The sequence below is a fragment of the Bemisia tabaci genome, chromosome 7, assembly GCF_918797505.1.
Source record: "Bemisia tabaci chromosome 7, PGI_BMITA_v3".
Lineage (NCBI taxonomy): Eukaryota > Metazoa > Arthropoda > Insecta > Hemiptera > Aleyrodidae > Bemisia > Bemisia tabaci.
The window spans coordinates 29,998,705-30,016,497 of NC_092799.1; the positions used below are offsets into that span (position 1 = coordinate 29,998,705).

At 43.5% G+C, this 17,793-nt stretch overlaps 1 protein-coding gene across 14 annotated transcripts in view; it reads left to right on the plus strand.

Moving 5' to 3' along the window:
• The window catches only part of LOC109041486 (pumilio homolog 1), a 376,227-nt gene that overhangs the window by 127,432 nt on the left and 231,002 nt on the right, over positions 1-17,793 (plus strand). The window contains exon 11 of one of the 14 annotated variants that reach the window (XM_072302973.1): positions 10,655-10,678. The exons of the other annotated variants lie outside the window; for them this stretch is intronic. Within the exon in view, the coding sequence (XP_072159074.1) occupies positions 10,655-10,663 (9 nt within the window). The 3' untranslated portion in view covers positions 10,664-10,678. Of the gene's footprint in view, positions 1-10,654; positions 10,679-17,793 lie in introns of those variants that run through there. 14 annotated transcript variants of the gene reach the window in all.

Below are 17,793 nucleotides of genomic sequence, written 5' to 3' on the forward strand. Positions count from 1 at the left end.
AGAAGACATAGGGAGTATGAAGCGACCCTATTGGTTGAAATGGGTGGTTCTTGTAGACTAAGGGGGCAAATTATGGACTGACTATAGGGGGTCTCTCGTGGGTTACCGTCAGTTAGTGTATTAGATATCTCCTCTGTCTCTTGCTACGTCCACCAATAGGATCCCTCCATATCCCTTTTGTCCTCTTTGTCTATCAATTGCTCATATCAACAATCAGCCCGCTTGACCGATCCATAGTAAGAGGAAACCGGAGAAGTAACGGGGGAAGTGAGTCGGGGGGGGGGGGTGTTGAGTCTAAGGAAACTACGGGGAAAGAGCAAAACGACTGGAAAGTGTGGGTGCAGGTGAAAAGAAAATTTTTATCTGTCGTACCACATCGTGTCAACTTTTCCTCTGGGCGAATCCGAAAATTGCAATATTATCGTTCATTATCTCGCGCTGTCTTGAAAGTCAGGGACTGCTCACTGTTCTCAATATTTGCTAGGAAAAAAATTGAGAAAGTCAGAGATTTTCAAATCAAAGGGATCACTTCATCAGGAAAAATCAAAGAATAAAGGGAATTATAAAACCTAGACCGTCTATTGTAGTTTTCGAACGCGCCTGCATTCTTTTCTGAAGAATTTCCAGTCGTTAGCTATCCTCAGAATCGAGAAATCGCTCGAACCTACTCGAAAGGCTTCAGATTTTACACACGGTAGAGCGACGAGAAACTACGAATGTTCTAAAACGGAGAGATCCGGCAGTAAGGAGGTTATTTGAAACACAGATCGGCGAAGAAGAAGCCAGCGAACATCGGGAAAAACAAATATTGGCTCTCTTGAAGAATAGTGCGAATTTATCAGGTACTACCTCGTCTATTCCCATGTTCCGCTCCGGGAATTCATAAGGACCTGCACTTGACGCTCGAGTCCGATGGCAACTCCGCCCGAGCAAGGCGGTGGTTGATCTAGTCACGTTTGTCTCTCGAAATTCCTCCTTAGTCTTCGTGACAATCGTTGCCCCCCCCCCTTCCCCCAGGTTTGGAGCCCCCCGCCCGCTGACGACGGAGTAGATTGTCTCCTGTTGCCATCATCGCGCGGCTGTCGATTCGAATCGGCCGATGATACCCCTCGTTTCGGAGCTTCGATCAGGGTTGCAAGTTCTGGAAAATTTAGTCTTGCCATCTCTTTTCTCCGATTTTCCTCGACATTGAATTCACCTGACATTTCTTCGATTTTTCCTGGGTTTTTGAAAGGGTAAGCTATCCTTGGGGTCGATTTTACATTCATCCCCGCCGTACAGTGGATCGTGTCAATAGGAGAGGTTTGACAAAACTTGAAAACTTTTAACGCTTATAACTCCGTTGATACACAACTTTGAAGTTTTAAAAGTGGATCCATTGGTTTTCTCGTGAAATTTTCTTCTGAGAGCACCCCTTTGTAATGCGAAATGTGACGAAATAAACAACAAAATGTGGAGTTTTAGTAAAAAATTTCATGTCCGACCCCTGTAACTGACTCGACCCACTGAGCGCCGTCCTGGACACAATCCGACCTAAAATGGATCGCGTTTAGCAGATAGGCACCAAGTTACATCAGCTTTTGTCAAACTTAACTGGGCAATTTAATTTTTCTACAAGAGAACGTCTGTGCGAATTCCTTTGAAAATTGTAAAGAATTTGCTCCGTACTAAGGAGAAAATTCACTGAAATTTGTGTACAAAAATCCGCACGACCGTTTTCATGTAAAAAATTTAATTGCCCAATTAAATTTGGCAATAGCTAATGTAGCTTGGTTCCTTTCTGCTTAACGCGGTCCAAATAATGAATAATTGAGGAAAAAGTCTAGTGCGGTTGCTCTGGGCCACTCGGTACATTAATTTCTCACCCGTGTGTCGCGTGAAATTTTGATAAGTACACATGTCCTCTGGTAGAAGTCTATCTCTTCCCTTGTACAGCGGCTCATTGAAGCAGCCCCCCCCCCCCCCCGTCCCCTCCGCTAAATCTACCGGACGTAAGGGCGTCACTGCTTCTTAAGCCCTTTTTTCTCGTAACTCCACTTTATCGAGGGCTCAAGTGGAATTGGACGTATTTTCACCACACGGAAGTATGTGCAATACATGAGCCCTGAGACCCATAAGAAATAACGCTTAACAGGGCTCACGCCATGATGCACATAGTTCCGTTCGGCAGAGATACGTCCAATTGGCGTCAGAGTAGCCACGATAGGTGAGAGGTCCACCTGAAAGACGCTCTCACAGTGGCGTGGCGTGAGTGATCGATTATCGATATATCGCCATTTGAAGCTATGGTAAAGAATCGATTAATAAGGTGTTCGCTGCGAACACCCTAATAATCGATCTTTTTTCATAGGTTTGAGTGGCGTATCAATCGATATATCGCAATTCACGCCACGCCACTGGCTCTCAACCGGGAGTCCCGGCGGGATTAGCTCGGCGGATCGTAAAAACGGCTCTAGTCGCCCGAGCCTTGACCCAGAGAGCGGTTATTTCATTTAACGACGGAAACGTATCCACCGGGGATAACAGAAAGAAAACAGCTTCCGAGCCGGGTCCGCGTCCGGGGCTTATAGCGATTAAAACCCGCCGCGCCGGCCGGGTTGAACGAACCCGGAGACTTTTTCAAGTGGGCCCGAGCGAATCGACGAGGCCTTGACCCAGAACCGCCAGCTTTTTCCGCGGTAATGACCATGGCGAACCGGGCGCGAATCTAACTGTCACCCGGCTCGACGCTCGTGTCGTTGGGGAGAAATATACTGCCGTGTCGGAGGAGGAACGTTGTGTGGACTTTGGGATGTTGGCAGATTTCTACCTATGAATTAGAAATTTCCGGTTAGCTTGGGTGGAAATCCAAAGCCGGGTAGTAATTTCTATCAAGTTGCGAAGAATCTGCTGAAATCTCACTCGTCTGACGAGGAGTCATTGGCCTGCGGGCTGATTATTGAAATTGACGGACAAAGCTATAGACAAATATGAGCAAAAGGATATGGAGGGATCCTATTGGTGGAAGCGGGTGGTTGCAATGGACTTAGGAGAGGTAGGTAGTAGACTAATTAAGGGTAATTCACGAGACATCCTTTAGGTAGTCCATCATTTTCTCCCTTAGTCTACAAGAACCAGAACCACCTGCTTAAACCATTAGAAGCGCTTCATATTCCTTACGTCTTCTTTGTCTATCAATTTCAACAATCAGTCTTCTGAGGATGACAGTTCTTGTCCTGAAGAAGAAGAAGACAAAACTTTATGTTCAATTCAGACGGTCGGGCCTTTCATTCGGCAAATGGGTACGAAAAGTCGAACGCAATTAACAAAATTTGATTCCATCACGGGAAAAAAGAGCAAGGGGTTGTTGGATGGTACGAACATCTCCAATTAATTGTGATTGCACCCCAATTCATTGTGGTAGTACCCCCATTAATTGTGGTAGTACCCCAATAAATTAGGCTACCAGCACAAATGTTGCGGTATTACCACAAGTAATTGGTGTCCATAACATCCAATAAATTAGGGTGGTACCACAATTTTAGGGGAAAACCCCTAGTATTTTTTTCCATGATTGCCGTCGGTTCATATGACCGAACTTTTAGTCGCGCAGATCAACCTCTTCGGTTGACAGGACAGAACTGCAGTTCAGTAAACAGAAGATTCAGTTCTTTGAACCGGAGATTCAGTTCAGCAAACCAGAAATTTCGGTTCACATGCTACATTTTGTACATGTCCCTAGGCCCTCGGTTCGTCCGCTGATCCGAATATACGACTCCGTCGACCGGACAAGAATATAACACACGGTTAAAGCTCTAATACTTTGAACCAAGAAACTCCGACTAAACTGATAATTTCGTTTAACCAAAGGGTTTTTTCACTTGTGTAGCAGCCCTTACTGTTCTTCTTATCCGTGTACTGTGATAAAGCCCACTCATTTTTCAAACTTTGAACGACACGGTTTAGAAGCCCACTCACTCCATCCTAGGACAAGCTCCATTTGGCAATACGGTAGCTTGGAGTTGACTGAGATGTTGAAATCCAATTTCGACACCCCGCGCGCCTTCACCCCCTCGTCGACGAGCCGAACGTATTACGTTGCTCTCTTGTATTTATTGCCCGATTCGACCGATATCGACACTTGTAGACTCTTGCGGGGTTGTGAGAGTCGTTCAAGCCAGTCAGATGCAATCGCACAAGCTCAACGCGGAGCCGCAGCCGTGGTGCAGATTCGCCGAGGTTTCCAGCGGCCAAGCCACGTTGCACGCGTCGGGGAGTCTACGTGATCCGGAAAAACGGGAAATTCCGGAAAAAGTCTAGAAATTTACGGTAAAAGCCTGATGACCACTAGAAAGATTGACGGATTGAAAAATCAAGCGCTATGTCTACACGATCCGAAAAACTGGAAATTCCGGGAAAAGTCTAAATTTGTAACGCTGTAAGCCTCATCACCACTAGAAAGATCGAGAAATCAATCGTTATGTCTGCACGATCCGAAAAACCGAAAATTCCGGGAATAATCTAAAATTTTAACGCTATAAGCGTGACCACCACTAGACAGAACAAGAATTTAAGCCTTGTGCCTGCATAATCCAAAAAAAAAACGGGAATTCCGGAAAAAGTCTAGAAATTTGCGCTAAAGGCCTGACCACCACCACTATACTGAATAAGAAATGAAGCTATATTATACAGCTTAATAGCAGGGAAAAGAGAGTTAGCACGGGAATGAAAATACGTATAATTTTAAGAGATGCCTGAACATCTTAAGGAATTTACACCGCTGATAGAAAGTATAAAAGAGTGCCGTGCGAGTAGAAAATTCGACATGAACAATGTCAACCGCGTGGTTTTATATTGCAGCTTCCCAGGGAGCCCTGGAATGTTGCCCTAAATTCGACTAATTGAATCGGTCTTCTTATTTTCTAGTTTTATAGTTCAGCTTCCCTGCGACCCCTAGAATGTAGATTTAAATTTGACTAATTGAGTTCGTCTTCTTTTTCGCAAATGACGGCTGGGATGCATGATAATGGTCGGTTTAATGACGGATGATTGAATGCTTTGTTGCGTCGTGCAATTAGCCGTCTCACCATCGAGGAGATCGCCACCTCCCGTCTCCATTTCCATTGTGTCCCTGCTGCTGAAACTTCCGAAGCGACTAATGAACCATAAAGAACAGAAAAAACCACACCGTAAAAACTCGAACGGGCGTTCCGGAAAAACGCGTTTAATTTTAAAAGTAATTTTTTCTCCCTAATTAAAAGGGACTATTAAGATTCTTTACGATCATCATCTACGGTCCGCCAGGTAGTGCTCCGCAGTCCCAGGTTCCTCAAAGATTAGTTTTAATTATTTCTCATTTCTTTGGCTGTTACTATCTGTGTGCCTGGTCACGAAGTCGGAGACAGACGTTGCCAAGTTTTCGCGAAGTCTCAGAACCGGAAAGGCTCGAATATTGTTTTCTTTCCCTGTTGTCAAGCCAAGTTGAGCGTATCTCAGCAATCTTCAGCTTCACCGCATTTCTGAAGAAAACACGCAAAAGCACTGAATTTGATCCGTCTCCAAACTTATGCATTTTGCATGGTCCACACGTAACATGAAAGAAACCTTCATTTTCAGCAGCTTCCTTAAATTAATATTGCCACAGTGAGAATTCTCAGTTGGGTTATATCGAATCAATTTCATCACGGGTGTCCCCTGATTTATTTTGCTCTCAATGGAAGGTATACATTTTTGGCATCTGTAAAAGAGAGTAAAATCGTAAGGTGAAACTTGAAGCATGTAGTCTCAAAAATTTAAGAACCTACATCGAACTTAAAACTCAATTTTTACGAGCCAAATTAAATGTTTTCTCACGCAACACTCAAGCAATTGGATTCCTATTGATTGCAAATCTATAAAAAGTCAGTAGGGCGCATTATCGTTTTTGGATGCCGAAGACCGATGTTAAACTGCTTTTGACGCATTGCACGTTGTGAAGACTGAACACTGGTTAGGGTCGAGATTTGAGCGCGGTACAGAGCTTTTGTTTTTCGCGAGTTTTTGCGCGCCAACCGTGATTTTCCAGTTACGGGAGGTAACACCCACAAATTTACGATAATTCCACGACCCCAAGTAGAAAACCCCGCGAAAATATGAAGAGGAGATAATAATTAAATTATAAACTCGTCTCGAGATTAATAATAAATGAAAAGAGCGTGACGAAGAAGACCGAAGGCTTCTCGGAGGACGGTTAATCCCGGCGAATAAGCCGATGACAGCGGGAAGGGGGGGGGGGGGGGCGAAATCCAAGCGGGGAGCACAGCCAGCAGATTTGAGGAAACGGAAAATGAGCAGAGCTTTTAGAGGAGGGCTTAGTTGTCATTTCGGAAAGGAGCGAGTTCCTGACGCCTTTGTGCGGGACCGCTCAAGTATTCGGGCATGCTCTCACTTAAGGCCGGGCGCCCCACCTTCATTTCTTTGCCCCGACTCCCGGCCGGAAAAATTGGCTTTTGACTCCATATTTTTATCCCTCGCTCCTCCGAGATTAGCTCCAGTAGTGGGAGGACGGACGTTTTGCTGATGCTATATTCCGCGGAACCGAGGGGCTTTTAGCGTTCAAAATTAGCGCAAGAAACTTGCGGCTGGGCAATTTAGTGACTTTTTACTTTCTCGCTCCCCTAGGGGTAGAGGAAGTATTGACATCCCGCAAGGGGGGAGAAAAAGTTGAAATTTCATCATTTTTTATTAGGTCCTTTAGATTGATTTATTTTTCCTTTAATTTAATAGCTGGCACTCTCGTAGAAGAAACGGGAAGCAATTTTGAGATGTATTCTATCACAGAGAAAAATCATGGCTCGAACAATTCAATTTTTTACAAAAATGTAAATCTGCCATTCTTTTTAATTTTTTTGTGTCTCTGCATTGAATCGGAAGAAAAATGAGTAATATATTCAGTTTCAAATGTCCGATATTTTCTCGGTAAAAATGAAATTTCCGAGGGAAACTTTTGCAACCTCGAAATTTAGTTGCATTCTTTGGGGGGGGGGGGGGGACGACGACGACGACAATGTGTACCCTAATGACGTGAATGGATGCGAATACTTGACCGGCGATCACCTTCCTCTTTCTCTCTATGATATTCTATAGAAGAAAAAGAAGGATTTATCAGGGTGTCTACAAGTCCGGAATTCCCGAAATAGTACTGATTTTTTTACGGAGGACCGGAAGTACCGAAAAAGTGCGGAAAATCCGCAAAAAGGTCCGGAATTTTTTTCATTTTTGTCGCAATTTAAGCGAGAAATTCAAATTTTTGAAATTTTTCGAAATTCTTTAATTGGAGGTACTGAAAAAGTACTGAATTTTTCTATTGAGAAGGTACTCAATTTCTTGGGAGTCGTACTGAAAAAGTACTGTGAAAGTACTGATTTTTGGTCAGCCTGTTTTAGTAGTGATTTATATAGCTTTCATTCAAAAATGAATGTTTCCCCGTGCGAAAAGGCAAGGCGGAAGGAGCGAAGAATTACTGGAACGGAGCGGCATTGTCGTAAAGCGCGAAGCACAGCATCGCTCCGAGTATTTAATTACAATATTCAAATCCCGAACGAGATCCTGCCGATCGATGCATCCTTGTTCATCCGTCCCTTCGTCCCTTATCGTCGCCCGCCCAATCCGCCCATGCATATTCATTTTCAGCCCAGCCGAGGCCAAGGGTCGGAGGGAGGGAGCTTTCCCCCGGGGTCGCCCCCGGGTCACTTATCACGGCGTCTTTGAGCGATAGTCAGATCAGATCTTCGTCCGCAGATTAAATCGCCCCACAGTTTTCTTTTCTTTTCTCGTCTTTTCCGGTTGAAAAGGAAAGGCAGGGCATCAGAAATGTAGATTTTGACTCTGTTCAAAGGTTCCGTCGTTCTGTTCGTATTTCAGTCGCGAAGCCGGTCGACTCCGTCATCGTTTTGTGATAAATGGTTTATTTAATAAGATGTTTTACGGAATAATTTTGTAGTAACCTGTGGCGAGTTTTGAAGTTTGCAATGCTGTTTTTCCTCCATTCAAATCCATTAAAAAGATCGGTTTTAGGTGAGACGAGCTGCCTCACTGAAAATCGATTGTTTTACATAGATTTAAGTGGAGGGAAAAACAGTTTTGCCAACTTTTGAGAATCATTACTGCTTGTAATCCGAAAGAGCGTTAAACAGAGTTTGAAATTACGTAATTCAGAATCGAGAATTCTTTGTACGCTGGAAAAAAAGTAGCTTGGATCTAGAGTCCAGACTCTTGAAAACATTGACAAGAAAAAATACTCTTGATTCAATCGCATTTTTGCTTAAATCGAGAGCCAAGCCTCTTAATTTAAGCGGATTTCTTTTTGGTTCAAGCAACAATCCGATGGAATCAAGAGTATTTTTTCTTGTCAATGTTTTCAAGAGTTTGGACTCTAGATCCAAGCTACCTTTTTTTCCAGTGTAAATACGCTAACTGCAAACCTTGCAAAACTGCACTTATCCCACTTGCTCTCCAAGTCCCTTTATTGGGGTAGAGCATTCAATCCCTTTCGTCTGATTAGTTCTCCCAACCTATCTGATTCGACATCATTACGTAGTAGAGCATTAAATGACATTTTTTTTATAATGTAGTGACCTTTTCGCGAAATGCTACGGATGGCAACCTCGCGCAAGACGACGCTCGGGTCGACACATGGCATTATCATTCGAGTCGACAATACTGTTATTTCCGTCAAGAAGCCGATGCATTAGCGCCGAGAACCAGACTGACAGCGCGATAACCCGGTCCCGGCGGCAAATCTCCCGTTTTAGTCCGTTTTTTCTCCCGAGCTTTCGGGGGCCTGACTGAACTTTGGCAAAGGCGGAGCGCTAAAAGCCCTTCGCACACGGAACCCGCAAAAAACATAATCGGAACATCGTAATCTGCGAAGATAGAAAGGCCGGGCGGATAGACATGCTGCTATTCTGAGGAAGACCGCTGTTTCAACGTTCTGATGTTGTCATATTACCCGCTATAAAATTTTTGTTTCTGAGAATGGTTGTGAATTTTTCATTGAAATTTTTAGATATTCAGATTGAATTGTTGAGAGGAATCTCTGGTAACTTTTTAGTTTTTTATTGACCGGACTTTCGTAAATTTTAGATATTACCAGGGAAACGTCCGGTTGTCAACATAATGTTTTTTCTCAGCCTAACAGCGTAATATTAGGTTTTCGGTCGATCAAAGGTCGCGGATGTAGTTTGAGCAGTTGGCAATTTCGATTTATCACGCTGAGTGCTAAGTGCCTCCTCCATTTTTTTTTCTTTCCCTTACTTTCTTCCTTTTCCTTCGTAGGAATTACGTCTCGCCTCCTTATGTGTCAGATCGTGCTGCAGCGGCGATTTTAGATAATTGACAACGCCGAGTTTTGGTTCTTGAAATATGATGTAAAATTGCGGATATTTATCGATTTATCTCTGTAGAATTCTAGGTGGCGGTAGCTACCCCGGCCCAATCCTAAGAAACTCCCCTAAATGTTGACGACCAAGAGGGAAGAAGGGGTGGATAAAAAAGAAAAAAAAGTTTAAAGACGGGTGGCTGCTGCCTAACTAGTTATAGTGTCGATTATTTACACATAATATAAGCCAAGGATTGGAGGATCGGCAGTTCCGCCAACTCCTGAAGATCACCAATATTCCCTCCGATATTTTTTTGGATGGGTCATGTTACCAGTTGTAACATCAGTAGAAACTCAGGTGGTAACGTCCTCATTTTTTGCTACTTATCAGTCGGGTTTGCAATCGTGAGGAATAATGAAATTGTTGTAATGGGATAAGAATACACATTCATCATGATTTATCGTAAGTATTGAAAACATACGCGGGAAAATCCGAAAGTAACGAAGAGGAAATAAACGATAACTTTCGGAATTGCTCGCAATAGAACGGAAAGCTGCTTATTTTTATAAATAGATAGACTTGCCAAACAACTCGAATTACGAGCTAACTCGATTCGGGGCACGTAGGAGAAGTTGCGCTTGAAATAACCTTTTGCGTAGCGGCCGCCGCCTCCTCTCAGGTAGGCGCCGAGGCTAGGCGAGGCGAAAATTAGGGTGTTTTCAATTTCATTAAAAGAGTAAATAAAGGGAAAACGTGAATTAGCCGCCTTCGTCTAACGGCGAGAAAATCAAACTCTTGAACACGGTTGCCTTCGAGCGCGAGCGACCGTTCCCAGGAGATGGGACCCGGAGGAGTTTGCCGCCGTGCTAAGGAAAAACGCCGTATGAACCTTCAGGCGTTGCCTAATTTCCTTTGATAAACTACGAAGTTCCTGGTAAAAATATAAATATTTTCCCGCAAATTTCTCCAGATAATTTTGCTCGCAATGTCACCTAAAGTTCCTGAAAATTTCAAGGGAAAATACTCAAAATTTTTCTCTGAAATAAACGTTTAATTGAAGGAAATTTGGCAACTCTTGAATGTTCATACGGCGTTTTTCCGTAGCACGGCAGTTCGGCGCTCGACATGTCGGCCGCCGAGGAGCGCCGGAAATCGAGCGCAATTTTCTTGATTGATTGCGCGAGTTTTCTTGGAACACGCTCCCCCACCCCGCGGACGTCCTTTCGCTATCGATCAAGAGAACTTTTGCACTCATGTTTACTCCGAGATCAAATTTCCAGCTGGGTATTTAAACAAGCTTGTTTTCTCTGTTACAGGTAAGCTAAAAGCTTTCAACGACTCCCAGTTTCGAATACTTCCTTCCTCCGACTTGTAAGTTATGAATGTTTAATTTCAATCTCGCTAATCTGCGACTTAATCTTACGTGTCATCATCAACGGAGTGGCGATGGTCGGGGATTATCTGGAAAGTTAGGGCACGGTTCGGGAATTGTTTCGTATGAAGAGACTGTGCTTAGCTCCAGGTTCACCTCGCCAAAACAAGGCTGGAGATTTATTTTTTGAAGATCGCCTTAAGGCCTGGAATTCGTTCTGATCAGTTGCGTACACTGGAAAAAAAACTCATTGGATCTAGAGTCCAGACTCTTGAAAACATTGACAAGAAAAAAATACTCTTGATTCAATCGGATTTTTGCTTGAATCAAAACGAAATCCGCTTAAATTAAGAGGCTTGGTTCTTGATTTAAGCTAGATTCTGATTGAATCAAGAGTACTTTTTCTTGTCGATGTTGTTAAGAGTCTGGACTTTAGATCCAATGTGTTTTTTTTTTCCTGTGCATTTTTTAAACTGAGAGAAGTCTTGAAATCAGGGTGTCTACCATCAGTCAAAACCGCAAAATAGCAAGAAATTTAATGTCGTCAGGAAAATCGACGACGAATATGGAAACAATAAGCGTGCATTTTTCAACTACGTGCAGTCTAAAACATGCACAAGTGGAACATTCGATCCAATTCACTAGAAATGTTGGTTTGTAAAATCAGACGAGTGTCAATTCAATCGCGCCAAAAATCAGGAATTTCATTCAAAATATATGGAAAAAATCAGGAAAATCCGAAGTGAAATTTTAGTGACAACCTGGAAATTTTAATGCTCGAGTCAATCGCCACCTCGATTACGACAGAACATTTTGCTTGTTGAAGCATGTGCGGGACCCGCTGCAACGGATGGAGGATGAAAGAAGTTGATCAACTTTCCAATTGCCTTTATGATGCCTTGCGACCGAAATCAGTGCATCAAAGTACTTGAGGGGTTGATAAATTAATCTTAGCCAAGTCGTACAATCATCGGGGTCAAAGTGTCGAGCGTCTCGATGCGGGCGAAGTCACCATGGAGGAGTCTCGACAAACAAAACTATTTAAGCTCCAATTGTGGGGCTCTCGGAGTCGTCGAGCTTAATTCAAAAGGGCAATAAATCCTGTCTCATAACTATGATTCGAGTTGAGAGGTCAGACAACATGACTCGGGTCGCGGGCTGTATCTTAACCCCTAGGCTGCGTGGAATAGCGACTCGCCTAAAAGTGAAGAGTTGGTTAAAAGATCAGGGAAAATCTTGGGAAAAGTCAAGAAACTTTATAACACTGTGAGATGATAATGAGGTATCTGAAAATTAGTGCTCTTGATCCACGACTTTGACATTGAAGTTGTGATTTTTCTCTCCTATCTTTTGGGATCTCCGTAGATTTTCGATAAAAGCTGGCTAAAGGACAGTGACTTTAAGATTAGGATTAAGTTGAGAGTAAAAATGAGATGACTGTATCAGGGTCCCAAGGGGTTAAATCTGAATCATTTGGCGCAAATAACACCAAAAATGTCCTGAACATCGACCCTTTGAGAGCATTTAAATGTCAAGAAACTCTATTTTTGAAGCAACTTTAAACGACTTTAAATTTTGAAAATTTCATTCTTAAATATCTGATCGTAATGGTTTTCAGTCCCTCGACTTACTTATCAACTTTCCGTCCGTAACAAGTGCTCGTAACGGCATGTGTCATCGCTCATCGCGGAGGCAAGGCACCAGATGCGGAGTCACGATCGACAAATCGCCTTCAACTAGGCGAGTAGGCAATACGCCTACATTCACGTTAGTTTAGTTGCCTATCCGATGAAAGCCGTTTCTCACGTGTTCGGGCAGGACTGCAGATATTGAACGCGCCGCAAATCAGCTTCTCCTGATTACAACGGTTCGTTTAGCAAACGACGACGTTTTTTTGTGTGAGGGGGGGGGGGTGTTGCGTAACAAAAAAACACCGTGACTTTTTCATGATTCAAATCTGTTTTAAGCAATCCCGAAAAGAGTCAATCCGCGGATTATCTCGCTCAAATTTGAATGGATTCGCATAATGATCGTAACACTAATAAACTCTTTTTTCTATACTGATACCATTTAACTTACACACAGTTAATAGTCCTTAAAATCAACTTTTACTGTAATTCGACTATCAATGGAATGCTGTAACCCCCTCTAGGATCGCGTAAGAGATGGCAAAGGGAACAACTTGCCTTTTAAGGTGATCCGTCACGGTTTCTGGCCTGGTCGAACTGGCATGGGATCAGAGACAAGAGACCCTCCACTGGTCTCCTAGCGACAGGTGGAAGCTTTTACTTTCGGGGTTTCAACAATTCCTTATGGACAATTATTAGGGAGCAACAGTCATCACCCTAGTTTCGACTGTTGACTTACCTACATGGTCGATGATGAGCTTCGGATGACGTCATGAGCCAAACAACTTTCCCAAACGTCGGCCATTTTCGGCTTGTTTGCAAAACGAAACTGCCAACACGTTGTTGAACATCAACCATGTAGGTAAGTCAACAGTAGAATGCTGAAGTCCCGAAAGTAAAAGCTTCCACCATGGCCAAGATACTAGTGGAGGGTCTCTTGTCTCTGCATGGGATGTATCGCATCGATTATATCAAAAATCTCGGCAGATTTTGAATTTTTAGCCACAAAAGGGAAGGTGGCCAGCCCCTGCGCATGAGCCTAGACAATAATTTGCAACCGAACAACTAGAAAAATTCAGACGGAATGAAAGCAGACTATATTTGAGAAATCGACAACTGTATCGAATGCGAGGTTTTTTTCCACACAATATTCTGCTTTCGTTTCTCTGAATTTTTCTAATTTTCGGATTTAGAATGATTATTTAGGCTCATGCGCAGGGGCACTCGTTCCTTTTCGGCTAAAAACTCAACATCTGCTGAGATTTTTGACATAATCAATGCGATATATCGCACGCCAGTTCGACCACGTCAGAAACCTCGAAGAATCACCTTAAATCTAGCAAAATGATGTGCCCGAACGGTGGCGCAGCAGCGGCGGCGGTTCCGTCGATTCCGACGCAACCTCGGCGCGATTCGTCCGGTTCGTTCCGTCGTTCCCAGATTTCGTTCGCGGAACGGTGGGATCGGCGGGGAACGGCGGTGGTCGCGGACTCGGTCGCTAATGTTAAGCAACGACGCGCACCAGCACTCGACCATTCTCCGCGCCGGTGACTTCGGGGGCCTTCGCCGGTGGTGGGGGGCCAGGGGGGCGTAGGGGGGGATCGTACGAGTACCGGCAGTACTCCTGGTCGAGCCAGGTCATCGACTCTCTTTGGTCCCGTTCCTTCAACTTGCCGTCGCGATGTTCCTCTTTCTCGCTTCCTTGCTTCCTCGCGCTCGTCGCCGCGATGCCAGCCGGTGCTTCGTCAACGGATTTGCGATGATTCCGTCAAAAGTTGGGTTTTGCCTCCTAATATCGTTTTTTTACAAGCGAGATACCAATGGCCGTTGCTGAACCATTTGTAACACAAGCGCATGTAGCCTCGCAATGCCGGAAGATTGCACAATGCGCAAATTTTATAATAATTTATAGAGAACAATATGAGCGCATGTTCTGATCAGTATGCAGATAATCCATAAAAATTATGATTTTCGAGGAGAAAATTCAGTCGGGCTCTGATAATTTGCTGCCGAACAAGATGCAGCACGTGACGCTATCGTAGCAAATTTGCGAAGATTTTTTAAGCCCTTTGTGCTCAGGACCATCGGTTAGTGAAGAAATGACAACAGAGAAAAAAAACTTTAACCCTTTGGATTTACTCCTGTTGAAAACACATTAAAACGTCAATGTTAAGTACAAGATGAATTTCCGGAAATGATAACACAAGTATTTTCATAACGTTGCCTTTTTCGTGGTGAATTCTAAAATTGAAAAAGTGGGATCTTCAAAGTCTGGGAAGAAGCGAAATATCACACTAGCAGCTTGATATTTTGCTCGATGTCGAACTTTCGATGGTTGACTTCATTATGAAGATGGATCCAGACATTAATGGACAACATTTTGCAATTTGGACTTATATACAAATTCTAGCACGGTTAAAAAACGACGTATGTGCCATTAGTTTCCATATGCACTTAAGTAATTTTTCAGAAGATCCAGAATTTACAGTTCCAAATTGCAAAATGCAGTCCAAATGTAACTCATTCAACGTTACTTTGCAAACAAATTGATGCACACCCCTCTATGATCTGAAAACTGTCATCCTTTACCCCTATTTTTTATACGGTTGCGGTCGGTGGCAACGCGGTCGAATCGTCTTCAGCCCGTTTCCCCGACTCGCCTCGCTTTTCTTCTTTCCCCGGTTCGCCCGTCCAGAGCCGCTCTCAATTCGCCGCTCCTCTGACCAACGCGCATATCTCTAATTTCACATGAGCCATGGAATGTATTGATTTATTCGGAGAAGAGGGCTCACGTAGACATTGAGGCAGTTGAGGCACGCTCTTCCGCCAGAGGAACGACGATTCGCCTCTCCAGCAAACTCGCTATCCATGAACGTGGATCCACGGCTTGGGCTCGACGCATTTTCTGCGGGCTGAGCGTTGAAATTGATAGACAAAGCAATAGACAAAGAAGATATAGGAAAGATAGAGCAACTCTATTGCTCAGAGAAAAATTTGAACCTAAACCTTGTTTCTAACGGGTTGTAAAACAGTAAATAACCCCAAAATGCCAGCTAGTTCTCTCGACGAAAAGTTAATGAAAGAACAAGTGGTGAACAACGTCGCAATCGGAAGAATGCATTTTCTCAGTCTCTCCATTATTTTCTGCGCTAAATTTACCGCAAACTTTACCAAAATCAACATAAACTTAGTATTAGTTTGTGTTTCACTTCCGATATTGATCCAAAGTGGCACAAGAACACGAATATTTTTCAGTGTGGTTGAAACGGGTGGTTTCCATGGACCAAGGGTGAAAATTATGGAACTAGCTACAGGATCTTTTGTGGGTTGCCATTTGTAAGTCGATCATCTACCTCCTTAGTCCATCCCAACCACTACCTATCTAAAATCCAAAATAATCCTTAATTTTCTCTCAGTTAAAGAAGTGGAAGCCCCAATACAATAAAACTCTTTTTTTCTGCGTCATGCAACTTAGATCGGGATGATTTTTATCTTCGATTCCCTCCTTTTCTTCCTGCTTAACTGGTCACCTACTTTCTTTCTCCTCATTTTATCCTTTGTCTCTCGACTCCTCTCAGTTTTCCGGGACGATCAAAACCGACCGCGAGGCACTCTTTTTTTCATCTATTTCTTTTTCGAGCGTTCTCTGTGGGCTATTTAGATAGACAAGCGAGAGAGTATTGGGGGTCTAACTACGTCGAGTTTTGTTGAACCCGGGGGCCGGGTCTACCGGACTCGGCACCATTCTGCCGTGCTAAGGAAGAACGCCGTATGAACATTCGGGAGTTGCCAAATTTCCCTTGATAAAACAAGTATTTTTGACGACTATCGTGTATGTTTTTCCTTGAAATTTTCAGATCTTTTACATTACATTGCGTACAAAATTGTGTGAAAATTTTGGAAAAAAATATTCACAATTTTCCCAGTAAATTCGGTTTTTATCGAAGGAAACTTGGCAACGTCTGAAGGTTCATACGGCGTTTTTCCTTGGCACGGCAGCATTGTAGTGTCGCGAAATCCTCTCTTGTGGAAACAATTAGTCGGCGCAGCGGTGTAAGTGATCGATTCGGGAGTCTTTTTTTGTTGTTTTCACTCACTCGCCGAATCGCTGTTTCACCGCCGAGTCGAACCGTCGTGGTGAATGACCTCCTTCCGACCAGCCAGCCGTCGCCGCCGCGGATGCCTGATCGCTATGGCGAAATGCTACGATGGTCGAGTAGAGTAGCAGCTCAGAGTCTCGTGAATTTGAGGAAATATGCTCAACCCAGAACCAAGAACCTGGTAGTTCCGGAATGAAAACAACGAAAGAAACCTGGAAAGTCAAATGAAAGTCTCAGAATTTAGGTAAAACTGATTTTTCAAAAACATTTAGAAATGTTGATGTTCTAGCTCTGTCGCAACTCGGTGAATTAGATAGCTCTTATACAGTGCCTTTGCTGATCTCCCTCTGAATAGCCACGGAGTTCATAGGGAATAAATAAGAAGTTGACGATTGCAAGAACAACATCTGCGCTACATATCGCACATTTTTAAATGTTCTATGTTAAATCGGCAATTTTCCGGATTAAACTTGAGTGTCTGAAAATTTGTGGTTTCTCAGGGTGATAATTTCTTGAGAAATCAATAAAAAATTGGAAAAGTCAGAAAAGTGCGTCGTCAAACTTGGGATTTTTCTGTTTGTCGAATTTGCATCATAGCATATATCATATGCTTTCTGTCGACTATGCCTGAGCTGGACTTGCGCAAGAAGCTACTACTCCAAGCCCATAAATCCGGAAAAGCTTACAAATCGAGTAAATCCATGTCGAAAACCTTGAACAATCCGAAAATTGTAAAACTGCGTGAGACTCGACCACTTGCGATATGATGTCTCTTGGTGTGCACGAAACAACGGGAATCTTGATCATTGGATTCATCCGTCCTATCTCGACGATTTCCCTCGAAACCCCACGGGACCGAGAACTTACGACAGCTTGAGTGTGTGGTGTGGTCACGGGAAAGATCCGATCTGGCGGATTGCTGGATGAGCATCGTAAAGATCGCGATTTCCTTACTCAATAACCGTGGCAACGGAGGCTTGTTCGTGGCTGTCGGTAACGCGGTCGAATTCCCTTTCGGGCCGGCGCGCAGTGGATCGAATCAACAGGGGAAGTCGAACAAAATTCGGAGACATTAAAAGCTTAGAACTCAGTTCGTGGGAAACTTTAAGGTTCTACAAGTGGTTCCATCGGTTTCTTCATGAACTTCTCTGATAGAAGCATCCCTTCAAATTTAAAATGTAGCGAAACAAAAATAAAAATTTGCAGTTTTAATCCAAAATTTCTTGGCTGACCTCTCTGATCGACTCGATCCACTGTGCGGCGGGCTCCGATGCTCTTTCGTCGTCGGCCGAACACCAATAAACTCTCATTCTGTACATTTTTAGGGCTTTAAACGATGTGTTTCGACCGCTATT